This window comes from Cygnus atratus, chromosome 9, assembly GCF_013377495.2.
Source record: "Cygnus atratus isolate AKBS03 ecotype Queensland, Australia chromosome 9, CAtr_DNAZoo_HiC_assembly, whole genome shotgun sequence".
Lineage (NCBI taxonomy): Eukaryota > Metazoa > Chordata > Aves > Anseriformes > Anatidae > Cygnus > Cygnus atratus.
In genome coordinates this window covers 8,959,835-8,975,836 of record NC_066370.1, presented here as the reverse complement: position 1 = coordinate 8,975,836, position 16,002 = coordinate 8,959,835, and the positions used below count along the sequence as shown (strand labels likewise).

General features: G+C 37.8%; 1 protein-coding gene across 4 annotated transcripts in view; it reads left to right on the top strand.

Moving 5' to 3' along the window:
* Positions 1 to 16,002, top strand: part of UGGT1 (UDP-glucose glycoprotein glucosyltransferase 1) — a 44,143-nt gene that overhangs the window by 16,488 nt on the left and 11,653 nt on the right. For 2 of the 4 annotated variants that reach the window (XM_035544415.2, XM_035544414.2), the window contains exons 17-30: positions 567 to 702; positions 1,440 to 1,571; positions 3,328 to 3,492; positions 3,669 to 3,789; positions 4,589 to 4,687; positions 6,022 to 6,045; positions 6,573 to 6,667; positions 7,310 to 7,516; positions 8,116 to 8,247; positions 9,193 to 9,323; positions 11,780 to 11,875; positions 12,196 to 12,298; positions 12,774 to 12,853; positions 13,591 to 13,780. In XM_035544415.2, coding sequence (XP_035400308.1) covers positions 567 to 702; positions 1,440 to 1,571; positions 3,328 to 3,492; positions 3,669 to 3,789; positions 4,589 to 4,687; positions 6,022 to 6,045; positions 6,573 to 6,667; positions 7,310 to 7,516; positions 8,116 to 8,247; positions 9,193 to 9,323; positions 11,780 to 11,875; positions 12,196 to 12,298; positions 12,774 to 12,853; positions 13,591 to 13,780 — 1,711 coding nt within the window. The remainder of the gene's footprint in view (positions 1 to 566; positions 703 to 1,439; positions 1,572 to 3,327; positions 3,493 to 3,668; positions 3,790 to 4,588; positions 4,688 to 6,021; positions 6,046 to 6,572; positions 6,668 to 7,309; positions 7,517 to 8,115; positions 8,248 to 9,192; positions 9,324 to 11,779; positions 11,876 to 12,195; positions 12,299 to 12,773; positions 12,854 to 13,590; positions 13,781 to 16,002) is intronic. The other 2 variants (XM_035544417.2, XM_035544416.2) reach the window with 1 other exon arrangement.

Below are 16,002 nucleotides of genomic sequence, written 5' to 3'. Positions count from 1 at the left end.
ACCGGGCACGTGGGAGAACAGACCAACCCCCACCTCGCTACAGCCTCCTTTAAGGTACCTGTAGAGAGCGATGAGGTCTCCCCTGAGCCTCCTCTTCTCCAGGCTGAACAACCCCAGCTCCCTCAGCTGCTCCTCGTAAGACTTGTTCTCCAGACCCCTCACCAGCTTCGTTGCCCTTCTCTGGACTCGCTTGAGCACATTGAATATCTTGTATTGGTGTCTGGGAATGGCATTTACTGAACATTGTTCCGTCTTAAAAGTTCTTGAATGTAACTTTTGCTACTACAAAAACAAAGCTGAATAAAAATTTCTTCAACAGTCCAAAACAAACTTAAAAGCAAGTACTATGGATGAAAGAGAGATGAAAAAGCAAGATTCTGATGGACTCACCATTAGAGATTGTATATCATGATGTTGATTCCAGGCCACTCTGCTCAAAATCTTCTGTTTAGTCTATTTAGGAAAAAACCTTTGCTTGAGATGGTGATTGTATCCCAGAGTCGTATGAAGAGTTGATTATTTATTAGTGTAATAGATTCACGATATAGGGGTTTGTTTGATTGCAGGATAGGACTAGTCTTTGTGGTTAATGACTCAGAGGATGTTGATGGACTTCAGGATCCTGGTGTTGCCCTTCTTAGGGTGTACAATTATGTGGCGCAAGAAATGGACAATAATTATGCTTTCCAGACAATCATGTCTGTAAGTATTCATTTAAAATGGAAAATAGTATTTTTAATATTTTCCACATATGTAAGATTAGTGTGGTAAGTTTTTCTAATCCTTCCTCATTCTGCCAATGAATTCTAAACTGCTGTATATCTTCAATGTAATGTAATTTTTATCTTGAATAGCTCCTGCTTCATATTTTTGCCCTGTAAAGTGATATACGTAATAGCAAATGCATTTTCGCTTGTGGTTTGACTTCGTTTTATAAATCTATAAGCTGGGGCGTCCTGTAATATTATACTGCTGGTAGCTTCAAGACAATGACTTTTATTCTCAGTTTTGTTTTAATATATAATTTTAAGTGAAATAAGCAAGATCTTGTGCTTTCAAGAAGGAAACATAATCAGTTGTATATTTTACATGTGAGGTTTACTCGGTTGTTCATGAGCACGTCTTGAGTTTAGAAGGGAAACGCAGCTCTTTGGATATGCTTTACTTGAGCATTTCTTTCGCCAAGTCCTACTTTTGTAATTGAAGATACGTCTGCAGAATAGTCATTTGAATGACTATAAGGTAAAGCAGGATAATTTTCACAGCTGTGAGTACTTCGTAATTTCTAGCTTTGTACTTAGATGATGTTATTTCAGTGGATAATTGTGTTTCAGCAGAAAATATGTTTTGCAAATCATTTGTTAATGTTTTATGTCATTACTGGAATACAGGTGGTAGGTCAGCTTACCTGCAAACTTGTATTTGTATCCCCCTTCCAGATATATAACAAAGTAAAAACAGGAGATCAACTGAAAGTGGAGCATGTGGTTAGTGTTCTTGAGAAACAGTATCCTTATGTGGAAGTGAACAGCATTCTGGGAATTGATTCTGGCTATGATCAAAACAGAAAGGTAAGAGTTCAGGAAATAGAACATTTTTCACCTTTTTGCTTCAACACTTATGAATTTATGGTTATGTATGTTTTTTTCATGCAGCTCTCTTATTTACTAAGCACGTATCTAGTAAATTATCACACTGTTGTGACTTTTAATAATGCTTTAAATATTTATGTTCAGTGCAAAGTTTTATAGAATATATGTATTACAATATATTTTGGATATATACTATATGATTTCTAAAATCTCTGTAGTACAGGAATCAAGATAACTTTCTTGTGACTCATAGGTCCTACATTCATTCTGGCATGTAGAATTTACTAGAGTTTAAAATTGCATCAAAAAAATTGAGGCACTGGAATGGTTCATAAGAAGACCAAGGAGCTTAATGTTTGGGAGGGACTGGTGTGGGTTTTCTCTATTGTTATCATCAGTGTTTGAATACTGTATGAAACAAAGCAATGAGGATGAATTCAAAATGGCCTTCCTATGGCAAGGCATTCAATGATCTTCCTCAAATAATTTAAGTTATTTTTAGGGTTGATCCTTTCCTATGCGGAGAAAGTTGGGAGAGCAAATAACTATTGGATCACTTTTATGTGATGATGAGACAGATCTTGTTTGGGATTCTATAGGTTTATTTTTGTTGAATATTCTAGAAGAATGAATGAAAATACTGTCTCCAATAACTTTGTAACACTTATGATACAGCCTGCATCTTCAAATGTAAGGAATGCAGTCAGGGTTTTATAAATAGAATTGCATGTAGACATTTTAGTTCTTACTACGTAGGAAAGTAGAGGGAAAGCATTCTGAGAATGAAAACCGACTAAAGGCAGAAATTACTGAATGATAGAAGTCTTTTCAGTTTACGTATTAGATACCAAATCAAAACCAACCAAAACAAAAGCAGCAACCCCCCAGACGCTCCTAACAGATGTGAGGGGCTGTCCTCTAGAAGACTCAAGAGGCCATTCTGGAGGCCTTGCTACAACTGTTGTACCTGACACCATTCAGCGTGACCATGTCTTAAAACACTGGAAAAGCCTTTGGATAAGGAAGGAAGCCTTTAGAGAGAGCTTCTGTCTGTATAAAGGACAAAACCAATACCGAGCACTCTTTCATGTGATCTAAGCCTTGTGATATTTGTCTGTGTCCTTAAAAAGTAACTATAAGATGAGGATTTGTGTTAGAGGTCTTGAAAGCCCTAAACAGTAGAACCCTATTAACTTCTATCCATAACAGAGCATCGATATTGATGGTACATTTTTCAGTGGTTACACGAACTATGGAAATTTGTCTTGACATAATAACCCCCTGCCCTAAAACTAAGTGTTTTTCAGATGTTTATGCAATATGTTCTTAAAAAATAATAATAAAAAAATCCTACCCTGTCTTGTGTTGCAAATATCAATGCTTGCATAGTTTCATGGGAACTAAATGGGAAATGCAGGTTTCATATTGTCCATTTTTTTTTGCTATTACCAGAGCATGCTCATTAGAATCAACTTGTTTACGGTATGAACTTAATGGGATATTCTGATAGTCCACTGCCAAGTTACCTGTACTTCCATAGTATAAAGCAACTCTTTGCTTTGAAACTCTGAAAGACAAGGACATCATATGCATGTAAGATATGGAAAGTGTTTTACGCAATGCTGAAAGGACATCTTAGTGTGTTTAGAACAGACATTTGTGGATATTGCGTAGAAACATGAACCCTTGTGGTAACAGGCTGACATGGTAATGCTACTTCTTTCCCTGGATTTAGGCAGCAAGAGCTTACTACGAGCAGACGGGTGTAGGTCCTCTCCCTGTAGTGCTGTTCAATGGAATGCCTTTTCAAAAAGATCAGCTGGATCCTGATGACCTAGAAACCGTGACGATGCACAAAATCCTGGAAACCACAAGCATCTTCCAGCGAGCTGTATACCTGGTAGGTGCTGAGTTCAGCTGTGACTTTTGAGTCAGTTTTTTCCAAATCTTGTTTCTCTCTGAAGTCCATAAATATGCAATACACAAAACAACTTAACTTGCAAAATTTCTTCTATTTTATTAAGCTATGGCAAATATGTGTGATATTTAAATATCACCTTTTTTTCTTTTCTTCAGGGTGAATTATCTAATGATCAAGATGTGGTTGAGTATATCATGAACCAGCCTAACGTTGTTCCAAGAATTAACTCGAGGATCTTAATGTCTGACAGAGAATACCTAGATCTGACAGCAATGAGTAAGGGATGCTTTTAATTCAATTAAACTTGAAATATCTGTTTCAAAGACGTTTGCTGTCCCAATGGAAAACTCTAGTGGCAAAGTATTAACAGCACCCCAAGTAACGTCCTAGTCCTGATGTTGGGGGAGATGCTACATACAATAATAGCATCAGTATGTGCAAACTTCTCAAAACAGGAATTCGTTTTACTTTTATTACAGATCTTTAGGGGAATATGACTAATGAAATTGAGGAACACTAGCAAAAGTCAGAAACAATACAGTCATGTATTCTATATATAAAGCAACATTTTGTTTCTTACTTCTAACCTCCTTTTGAGCCGAGCATGACAGTCATCTCTGGAATTACTTAGGACTTGCTGTGCCATATATTTTAGCAGAACTTCTCACGGATAAAGTATTAAGTAATAACACCCAATGCATGCAGAGAGACTGCATTATAATGTCAGGACTGCAAATACAGTTGTTCAACTACTTTTCTCGAAAAATAGTAAAACAATAGGGTTTTGAATGTATATTGTTTAAATAAATTAACTTGAACCTAGTGACCCTTAAATAATTCTTTCAATTAACTTCTACATATAAAAATGTAATGTAGTTATTAATTTATGACACAAAAAAATACATTCCTAAAGTTATTATATATTAGTAAGGAAATTAAATCTAAAAAGCAGTATCACAGGGGAAAAAATGTGGGATGTGTTCTTACCGTTTTCATAATAGCAGTCCTTTTTCTTTCATTTTACGTGGAAATAAATTGTTTGCTTTGACATCTAAATACTTTTTCTCTTTGTCAGATAATTTTTATGTGGATGACTTTGCTAGATTTACCACTTTGGATTCCAAAGAGAAGACAGCTGCTGTAGCAAACAGCATGACCTACTTAACAAAGAAAGGTAACATCTACAGTGGATTATGAACCCAAATTTATTCTTGCATGTTTCCAAGCATATGTACAGTACTCGAGACACTCACCGAACCTTGTTCAGGCCTGTGGACAGTGGTACAATCTAAGTGTTAAAAATAAACATTTTTATAGGGCTTGACATCTGCATAGAAAAAAAATGTTCCCTTCTGTAAACCCAGCCTCCTATTAATAATGGAGTCCCACCCAACCTGCTATTGCTGCATTGCATAAAACCACCAGAAACACAGCAATGTTAAGCTCTGGTCCTCCAATTACACTGAGTAAAAAAATATAAAGGGGGACTATAACTCTTTTTCCTAATTCAAAATTACTAAAAGTCATATTGATTCAGAAAAAAATTGTTATTGCCCATTATATAAGACAACTGCCAACCTGGTCTGTGCTGGTTTTATTTCCCCAGTGCACGTACTGCTTTTTTAATGATGGTATTGCTTTATTATAGGTATACATCATGTCCCCTGTTAGTCTTAAAACTCAGCTATACTGCTTATTATAAAAATGCATGCACAGACATCATACAGAGTTTAATCAGGCCTTTTCTGCGTTTTTGTTAGGAATCATAAGTAAGCTGCTGTCATTTGAACCAATTCCTCTTGTTCCTGTCTCTCTTCTTTACTAGGCTCTCACAAGTTTCCCTAGTAGTACTTCAGCCACCTGCATGCATGTGGAACCTTAAGTGTTCCCACTGCTTCTGTCTAGTATTTGTCTTTCGTTTGTGTTGCCACTTAAACCTGAAGGAGTTTCTTGCTTTCTCTTTGTAGATTATTAATTAAACCTCTATCTCCACATGCTCCTTTAAGTGTGTATTAGTTTGCAATCCCATGGCTTGACAGTTCTGGGTCAATTAAGATACTTAATAACTGGTATCTGATTATAGTAATGCTATAGCACATTTATTTTTTAAAGATATCTGTACATATAACTTCACTGTTGGCTCAGCAGCAGAACTGAAATGGTGCTGTCTTGATAGTTTTTGAAGAGGGAAGATAACAAACAATTCAAGTCATAATGGCACAGCATTTTCTGCAAATGGTCTTAAAAAAGAATACCTTCATGGGGTGGCGTGCAACTGCTATGACTAGTGCTGTAGTACGGAAATAAAGCATCAATCTATTTGGTGGTGAGAAGGTGTCAAAGTTTATTCTGATAAAATTAAGGTGAACCTGCTGCTTGCTGGAACTGAGCTTCAGCGATTCAATTATGCCCAGCACAGTGCTGCAACTTCTTGATACGCATTAGGATTACTGTCAAATTATTAATGCCTCTTTCCTTTTCCCCTTTTCCTTTCTGCTTTTTGACCAGGAATGTCTTCCAAGGAGATCTATGGTAAAACATGCTTTAGCATTCCATATGTTGTTGTTTTGGGAATTTTCTGGTTCCTTTGTAACATTGGCTTTAGTACCAGCAAGAAATGAAGAAAGGTGTTTAAGTGCATGTTTGGTTCACCACTTTTTTTTCTTTATACAAACCTGATTTTCTGAACTAACAGCTTCAGCACAAAGAAGTGATATGTCTGTACCCTAGGTGGAATCAGTAGGTTATTTTATAGGTTCCTTTTATAATTTCTAAATTAAATTGGTAGCAAAAATAAAGAAATCCAGTTTAGAAACAGTAATGCATGCTGTCCCATGTGGGTTTTCTGAATGAGATAAATGAAATCCGATAGCAATACTACTGTTCCTCTCTTGCCAGACTTTTTAGCTTAGCCTTCTCCACTTTTTTCATATCTTTTTACTTTTTTTTTTGAAATCTTTGCATGTGCACCTTGTTTTTCCTCCAAATAAAGAAAACCTGAAGCTTTCCTTCCTTCATCTTCAAATATTCCCCCCACACCCTCTTTTTTTTTTCTGCAGATGATTCTTTTGTTAGACCAGTTACTTTTTGGATTGTTGGTGATTTTGATAAACCTTCAGGGAGGCAATTGTTGTATGATGCCATTAAACACCAGGTAAGTAGTACTTTCACTTGCACAGGTTAGAAGTGATAATAAAACAGTGGAAAGAGGCTTGAAAAACACAAGTTGTGCTTCTTCCAGTTTTATGACCCCGGGGAGATAGGTTTTCTATTTTTCAGCTTGTTTAAGGGGGCTGGAACATCCCTGACCTTCTTGTACTAGGACAGAATCCCCTCTCGGCACTATGCTAATACAATAAAGAAAAGATGTTCTTTTAAGCCTCTGGTTCTAAATTGAAGATGTCTGTGTTTTTGTTTGGAGATTAACATGAGCATTGCTCTCTGCTCTTATTTGTTCCAGGAAGGTAACTGAATTACAAAAATACGTAGCTTACTCCTAAATCACTCTTTTGCCAGCTCTCTGAGTGCTGGCCATGGTCCTAAATCTCTTGTGTAGCACAGTATTATCTAGAAGATATCACAGTGATGCCTGTAGGTAAACTAAATACTTGAAGTTAAATTAGTTCATTCAGCCTTTTAACCTTGTGTTGTTATTAGCCTGATTTGAAATCTGTTTTTTTGGTTAAAATAACTTTTACAAACTTTTGCTATGGAGTGTACTATATTATAGACTACTTTTCATTTAAAAGAAAGCTGAAACCTAAAACTTTCCTAATGCTTGTTTGGTTAAACACAGAAATCCAGCAATAATGTTCGAATTAGCATGATTAATAATCCCAGTGAAGATCCAAACAGCAAGAACACAGTTGTTGCTAAGGCCATTTGGGCAGCTCTACAGACACAAACGTCAAATAATGCCAAGAACTTCATCACCAAAATGGCAAAAGAAGAAATTGCAAAGGCGCTAGAGGCAGGAGCTGACATCTTAGAATTTGCCGTTGGGGTAAGCATGTCTGTTGGTGTTTACAAAGGTAGGGTACTTGTTCATCTAATGAATTTCTTATTGTAGAATGTTCAGATAAAGATAAGATAAAGTAACAATGGAGCATAACTTTTTTTGTATTGCTCTGAAAGTTTGAGCTTACCTAAATAAAATAGTCCATCTAAAAATGCACATCAAAGCTACACAACTTGAAAAAGTCAAAGGAATGCAGATTCAGGGATCTATTTGAGTGAGTGGTTTCTTGGGGTTTAAGAGAGAACTTCAATCTCATGATCTCTTTAAAAAGCAGAGAAAAAAATTGTGTTTCTCAAACTAGTCGTAAAAGGTTAGGCAAGAATCTCTTAAGAACAAATGAATGGAACTACTGGTTTAACTAGCAACAGCTGCTAGGGCTGTGGCCCTTCACATCAGAAATTGTGATAACGTTTGAAGGTGACTGGCAAGAACGAGGTTTAAGACCACAAAACGAAGGGGCCTGGAGATAAATCTTAGCAAGGCATTAAGATATTCTTGAACAGAAACAAAAAAGATGTATTTTAAAAAGTGTTCAGAGGAGTATTTTTCTTTCTATTTCAATGACAGGTATTCTTTTCTTTCAGGGTATGGATATCAATATTTTCAAAGAAGCCTTTGAGTCTCCTAAGGTGGATTTTATTCTGTCCCATGCTGTATACTGCAGAGATGTTCTAAAGCTGAAGAAGGGGCAGAGGGCTGTGATCAGCAATGGAAGGGTGAGATCAATCACCAGATGGTGAAAGAGAGATTCCAAATGTGGGAAGGACACAGAGGTTGAGTGGCAGCCTAGGGATCAGATTCAGAGAGTTTGCCTTCTTTAGGCCACTTGACTGCTTCCAAGTTCATTTATTCAGACCTGCAGTGACCTCTTCTTTGTACTGTGTACAGTTAGCTGTTGGTGTTGCATACAAATTCAACTCTGTCAATAGCAGTTGCACTCATGTTGGCAGTGAATTGAGTCCAGGGGCTGAAGGGGATGATAAATTTGAGTGATTGTGCTGTGATTGTTCATTGACCAATGTTGGTGTCTTGATTTCTTCCACTAGCTCTTTTTACAAGAGCCACTTCGATTAAGCAAATTATGTTACAAGAGTATGTCACTGCCAATAATGAAACCCAGCCGCGTACCCATTCAGTTTTCTTCTGCCACCTGCTTGCTAGCTAAGGATTTGGGGGGGAAGAAAGTTCCAGTGGCTGCTGTATACTGTGCATACTTCAGTGGGTTAAGAATTTGAAGTGATGGGTTGTGGCGTTCTAGTTCTGTCATTAGCAAAATAGTAAGAATTGTCTAGGTAAGCTTTTAGTCTTTTGAAGGCTAGAGGAGTGAAATTTGCTGGAGTTTTTCTGGTCTACTGCAATTGGCCTGGTGTTTTGTTAACCCTTCAAGGTATAATACTGCATGTATAGTTTAATAAGCTATATTTTTGCAAATCAAGCACTCAGTGAAAATTCTAAGCATGCAATTTATGACTTTGGGGTATTTTTTTTCTTGTCTGTAAGTAAATAGAATTCTCTGTTAAACTTTGTGGCCACGGACATTAATATTTGCCTGAAAAGTTGACAACCAACCAAGGTTGGGCTTGAGTATTTAATATATCTATGATTTTTTTTCAGTGTAGCCTTTACCTAATAATGCTGATTCCACTTTTTTTTAAATAAAGATTATTGGCCCATTAGAGGATGGTGAGATGTTCAATCAGGATGATTTCCATCTCCTTGAGAATATCATACTAAAGACATCAGGACAGAAAATCAAATCTCAAATTCAGCAGCTGGGATTTGAAGAAGACCTGTAAGTAAACATGAAGAGATTGGCAAAAAGTGGTGGTATTCTGATGAAGTCCCTTTCTGCAGCCTAGAGAAAGCTTTTATCAAGTACACACTGGGTAGGTGTTATAAACTAACACGTATTGATATGGTCAAGGCTCAGCTGTTCAGACGAGCAAGTCGGAAAGGACAGAGATGTAAATTGTCTTTGTTGGGTTCAAAGTGTTTTAGTGACTTTTTTGCGGTTCACAGAATAGTTCACAGAATCTTGTGTAGGTATGGAGCTGTAACTGTATCCCCCAGATTCAGGAAGCCGTAGTGGGAGTACTAGCAACCCCTAATATAGTACTGTGCTCAGAGTTCTTCATTCTTGATTTGTTATCTATATCTAGTAGCGATCTGTCGTGGCTGCATGTCTTGTAATGAAGTTGAAGGAGCTGTGTTGGCTGAAGCTTCACTGACAAGCAGCAAGAAACTGGGGAAGAGCTCAAGACAGTAGGAATTTACCATAAAACTGTTCATGTGAACATGAAACTGTAAATGCTTTGGTTGGTAATCACTGAGATAGTCCCTGGATCACAGCAACAGCCTGCTGTGTTATCTGGAAATGATTTGTTGGATGAGGGGGAAAAAAAAGATACAGGTGGATTGAAAAAATGAAGAGTGAGGGTGGTGGTGCATTTTATGGGGTCTGACTAAATTCCTCGCTGTGTTGAAGTTTCATTTGAGGCTTAGGAGACTGGTGTCAGCTTTACTAGTAGAGAAACTGTCTATATGCAAAGGAGAGTTGTTTACTGCTGCGGTATGTGTCATGAAGTGGTATACATTGCTATATGTTATTACATTTATTCTTGAAAATGCTTTCTTCACTAGATTACTTGTTCTGCTTCTCTAAATGGAACAGAAGTCTAACTTCTTGTTAATATTAAGGCCTTCAGACTTATTGTGGGTTTTTCTCCCAGCTAAATCTTAACTGACACACTGTTTTAAACGATCTACCTCCTACGTGCCAGGCTTTCATAACTCATATGTAGGATTACTTATTTAAAAGGAGGAAGAAAGGAAGAAAATGAGATGCTGGAGTATGCTTTCTGAATCTGTTTCTAGTTCAGCTACCTGCTGCTGGCCTATCAATATCAGAAACACTTTAGTAATACATTTTGCTGTCAGTGCTAGAGAATCACGTAAACTGCTTTTAACTTTTTAAAGAGGAACAACAGAAAAAGAGGTAGAGATGAGATAGTGAAAATCATAGTTCTAGATAATTCTTACAAAAAGAACAGAGGTGAGGTATTCAGACGAAAGACATCTGGTTCAAATCTGAAGTCCATAAGCACATGGGAGGGGGTGGGGATGGAGGTTATCACTAAGATATTTCCCCCATTTTGCATTACATCTTTCTGTGATACTGCTTGGCTGTTAGAGGCCAATCAGATATGTTAAGCATATGGTCTTTTGTGCAGAAATCTGTGATTCTGAGTCCGAAGAGGATGGGTTTTAACAGTGTTCCAAATGCTTTTACATCCGTTGCTGTATTGGGAATCCAAAGGGATATAAGACTTCTTGGATAATAGGGTGGGAGAAGATGTCATAGTTAGAATATTGGCTAGTTTTGGACAGAGCAGTCTTTTTTTGCGTGTGTTTTATTTGAATGCTGCCAAGGTTGTTTTTTGCAAAATTTTGAACTGATCTGCTGCATTGGAAAACACTGTAGAACCTGGCAGGCTTCCCCAGCCTTATGTTTCTGGTATGAACAATTTAAACAGCTGTCAGTATAAATCTATGAGACTGAGTTAATAAAGGAAAAGCTGACAGACCTTTAAGTACAACATTGCTTCTTGGTAAAGCTAAAGAAAATTTATGCGAATAATAAAAAGAAAGAAATTGTCAGAAGTAATTATGTTTTAATGATAGGACCCCTCTTGAAAGTTTCTCCATTTCTTCCTACTACTTAAGATTTACAGTATAGAACAAGAAGACTGCTGTGAAACAAGGGTTTGATCTGAATCTCTTATGGGTCTAAGAGAGGTTGATGAAGTTAAGGGATGCAGTGTCTGCAGCATGGTTGACACCTAAAATGCCAGCTGTTCTGTAATTGCTAGTTAAATCCTTTTGTACCATCAGGGATAAGAAGACTGCAAAGCATTTAAATTATCTTACCGGTAGATTAACCCCTACATATGTTTAATTCTTCAGAGCTACTTCAAAGAATCCTTGGAGTAAAAGGAGGAGGACAGTAAGGGCACCATATTCTGGATTAAATTGTGTTTTCAGAAGCACTGATCATCTATTTCCACGCTACTGTTTTTCAAATTAATTAATTATAAATATGTGCAAGCAGGGAAATGCTTTTGAAGAGAGGTGGTAGAACTGTTAGTTTATGTGAATTCAGTTCTGACTTCTTTTGCTGCTAGTTGACAGAAACATAGTAGGTACATGCATTTTGTGAATAGCTGTAAACTTCTTTTTTTCCTTCGTCAGTGCTAGTGACTTGGTAATGAAAGTGGATGCTCTTCTCTCTGCTCAACCAAAAGGAGAGGCAAGGATTGAATATCACTTTTTTGAAGAACGATACAGGTATAGGATTGCTAAGCAATATGCTCTTCCTTGTCTTTTAACATTCCCATGTTTTTAAGTTACATTTAACGTCAGAAAAAATCCAAGTAGCAATAGGGAAGTCTCCAACAGCTTTCAGAGCACAGCCAGATTTCATAAATTATACGTCTGTGTACCTGTCTCTGTATGTGTGTATGTATATATGTATTTTCTTCTCTATCTAATTTCAGAAGATAAATAGCATTTAGAAAGTAATTTGACATCAGAAGGAGATGGATAGTGCTTTTGCTGTATTTATCCAATATATTTGATAGTTTAAACTTGTTTTTTCTTCTGTTTAGTGCAGTTAAACTGAGACCAAAAGAGGGGGAGACATACTTTGATGTTGTGGCTATTGTTGATCCAGTTACCAGAGATGCTCAAAGACTTGCTCCGTTACTTTTGGTATGTATACAGTGTTCTAATTTGTTTTATGACAATTTCAGAAAGTGCTCTCCAGATCTGTAGTTTTGCAATGTTTGTCTTCCACCTTGACTCTGTAGTGACCACTGGCCTTCCCATAATGCAGCTGAAATGCACAATGCGTTATTGGAATTCCTCTGCACTACACACTAACAAGATCATGCTTAGATATCTTCTAGTCAGCATTTAGTTTCACCATTTTAAGTTCAGTTTGCAACAATTATTCTTGAGGCAGAAAGTCTCCGCATCCCCAAAACAATGCCTGCAGTGTGAGGCAGCATGTAACTGATCTACTGAAAACAAGCAGCTAAAAGATGGGTGTGGTGAAGCAAATAATGAAAAGGGATGATTGAGAAATGAGCAGGTTACATGCCTCCTTGAGAAGTCTTGTCTAGGAAAACATTGGTCAGCGTTCCTAGTTAGAATTTTAAGGGATGTCTCTCTTTTGTTACTTCAGGTTTTGAACCAATTGATAAATATGAACCTAAGAGTGTTTATGAACTGCCAGTCCAAACTTTCTGACATGCCTCTGAAAAGGTAAGCAATACCATTCTGGGGTTAAAAACAACAAAACAAACAGAAAAACCAGACACCTGAAAAATAGCAGTATGGAAGCACGTGCTTACAACAGTGCAGTTGACAGTGACCCTTTGGAAGACTCGTCATAAGTTACGATGTAGCCTGTTTGAGCAAACCACCCTTACCAGGTTCCACAACTCTGCTGGGCTGTATCTCCCAAACCTCTACTCCTACCCTCCCATCCATCCACACCAAAACCAAAGCAATCAACCAAACAAAACATCCAAACACAATCCAAAACCCTGAGAGAGAGAGAAAGATAAACTTGTTGGAATGTGCAAGCACAGACATGTCAGATGTCCTTTGGAAGGTCTCATTAACTGCTTTCAACTCATTTGTACAATGACATGATTTCCCATAGAGAATATAGAAATTTGTGGATGGTGTGAGGCAATTCTGCTGGTTTACAAGTTGGGTGGGTCTTTGTATATCTATGAGCAAGGGTAAATAACTTGCTAATCTTCATGGTTGAGTCGTGTAAACTTTGGTTGCTCCTTCAAGATGAAAATTTGGATTGTTCTAAGCATGATGCTTTGGACAAAGCTTTATACACACCAGGGAATAAAAATTCCATATTGGGCTTCTTGAAGACATTGGAGCTCTGGAAAAACTGATGCTGTCAGCAAGTTCAAACAGTGAAATATATGCAGAGTACGGCAGAAATATGTTCTGAAATAATCTTTCTGAAATTTCAGCTTTTATCGCTATGTTTTGGAGCCAGAAATTTCTTTCACAGCAGATAACAACTTTGCTTCTGGACCAATTGCAAAGTTTTTGGATATGCCTCAGTCTCCGCTGTTCACTTTGAACCTAAATACTCCTGAGAGCTGGATGGTGGAATCTGTCAGAACCCCATATGACCTTGATAATATTTACTTACAGGAGGTATGTGAAATCAACGTGTTACTATAGTTGCATTTAGATATTGTTGATTTTTTCCAGGGGGTATTTTTGTAATGGGAAAGAATTTTCAAATTTTAAAATGATGATAAACATAAAGGTGTAGATGTTAATACATACATTTGTAGACCCCTGAAAGTTTTACGTGAGGGCTGCAGATAAAGTTCACTGGCAGATCGCTGCCCTCAGATACTCACGGATGCCTGGGGATCACAGGTTGAAAAATAATGTAGGTCTGAAGCAGATTCTACAGATGTGCTGTTTTGACTGTATGTGCGTGTGTGTACGTATATATACGTGTGTGTTCTGAGTGTGTGCGTGTATAACATTTCAGAATGTCTTGAGCTAGAAACAAACTTTGTTGGTCGTCTTAACTTAGGAATTAAAAAATGTATTTCTGATTGGAGCTCCCTACTGCTAACATCATAACAAAAAATAAGACACTTTTTTTTTAAGCTTGTCCTTAGAAATACTGAAGTAAGATCTGAGTCTTGTTCCAGTAAGTGATTTCCACTTATTTTTCCTTGCTCTGAGAAGCCACCAAACATGTTTTAGCTACTTGTTCATTTTCACAGCTTGTGTTACCAACAAACGCTCTTGTGACCCACAAAAGAATGCAGTATCAATAAAACAGTGGAACGGATACAACAGAAATCCACTCAATTGCAGTAGTTTTAGGAGGTTGTTATTAGAACAGGCCTTGAATTAGACTGTTAGCATATTGATCTGGGCAGTGCGCCCCTGTACTAAAGGATAAAGTGAAAAAGAAAAGAAAATCCAAGGAGATGAAATTAGTATCAAAATGATCTTAAAAACGAAAGAAGGATATCTGTATGTACAAGCTGATGATTCTCACTTAATCTTGAATGGGATAGATCATTCAGTGCTAATTATTAACCTCTTGCTGTTAAAAATTAACTTGGACTTTAATAATTTTTAGAAGTTCTAAAAATAATGGGCTCATAAGCGGTTACAAATGCACTGTGCTAATCTGTTACAATGTGCACTAAAAGCACACACTAAAAGTTAGAAAATCCATACGTGATGTGAAGTATAAAATTTTGGACTTAAGGGTGTGAAGCCAATAGCCTAAGGAGATAGTTAAATATTATTTTCCCTTAAAATAAGCCACTTTGTAGCTGGCCTTGAAAAACAACATATATGGAGAGAGAAAAAATAATATTGTATGCAAAAGATGTGACAGCTCTGGAGGCTCAAGTCCTCTGTTTATCCACAGAAAGGTGTGGCGTGGGCAGTGGCAGGACAAGCATCCTCACACCAGTGTGTCTCAGCCCTGAGCTGGAGGAGCCACCTCTAGAGGTGAGAGGGAAGCTTGGCTCCCTGCCCCAGTGTCCTCCCACACAGGCAGCATGGAAACCCACCTGCTGCACGTGTAACAAGATGGTCACGCTCCTTACAAATAGGCCTTCTGCAAAGCAACAGCGTGGACAGCCTTGTGGTCATTACAAATGTGGGTTATTTCATCACAGAACATCCTACTATTAGTCTCTCCTTACTCTTACATCTCTGGTAGTGTTTGGGGATTTGGTGCAGTGCAGTGGTGGACTCCAGTACTGCTAAGCCTGCACGACTTTATTTGGAAGTCTAGGAAATCTGATTTCTTGTGGGGGAGCTTGGGAGCTTTTGTTGTTGTTGCATGGGTTTTGTTTTTTTTGTTTGTTTGTTAGGTTCCGAGATGAAAAGCAAAACAAAACTGTAAAGCCATAAATGAACCACCAAATGGCTGATACTGCCATGCATTTCAAACCTCTGATTTTGTTCCCCCCTCTGCCCCCACAAATTGAAACTCTGAGGGAGTGGGGGTGGCATATGCAATGAGAGAAGATGCTTTGTGAGATTAGACTAATATTTTGCCTACGTAGCGTCCTCAGGGTAAATATGAATTTAGCCTGGTAGGGAGATAAGATCGCCCATCTAGTTGATCAAAGGAAACCAGCTGATATGATCTTGGATTTCAGTAAAGCTTTTGACACAGTTTCCCATAGGATCCTACTGGACAAAATGTCCAGCATACAGCTAAACAGAAACATCATATGATGGGTGAGCAATTGGCTGATGGGCAGGGCTCAAAGGGTTGTGGTAAATGGGGCCGCATCAGGCTGGCGGCCAGTCACTAATGGGGTCCCCCAGGCTGGACGTCAGGAAGAGGCTCTTCACTGAGAGGGTTGTCTCGAACAGGCTCCCCA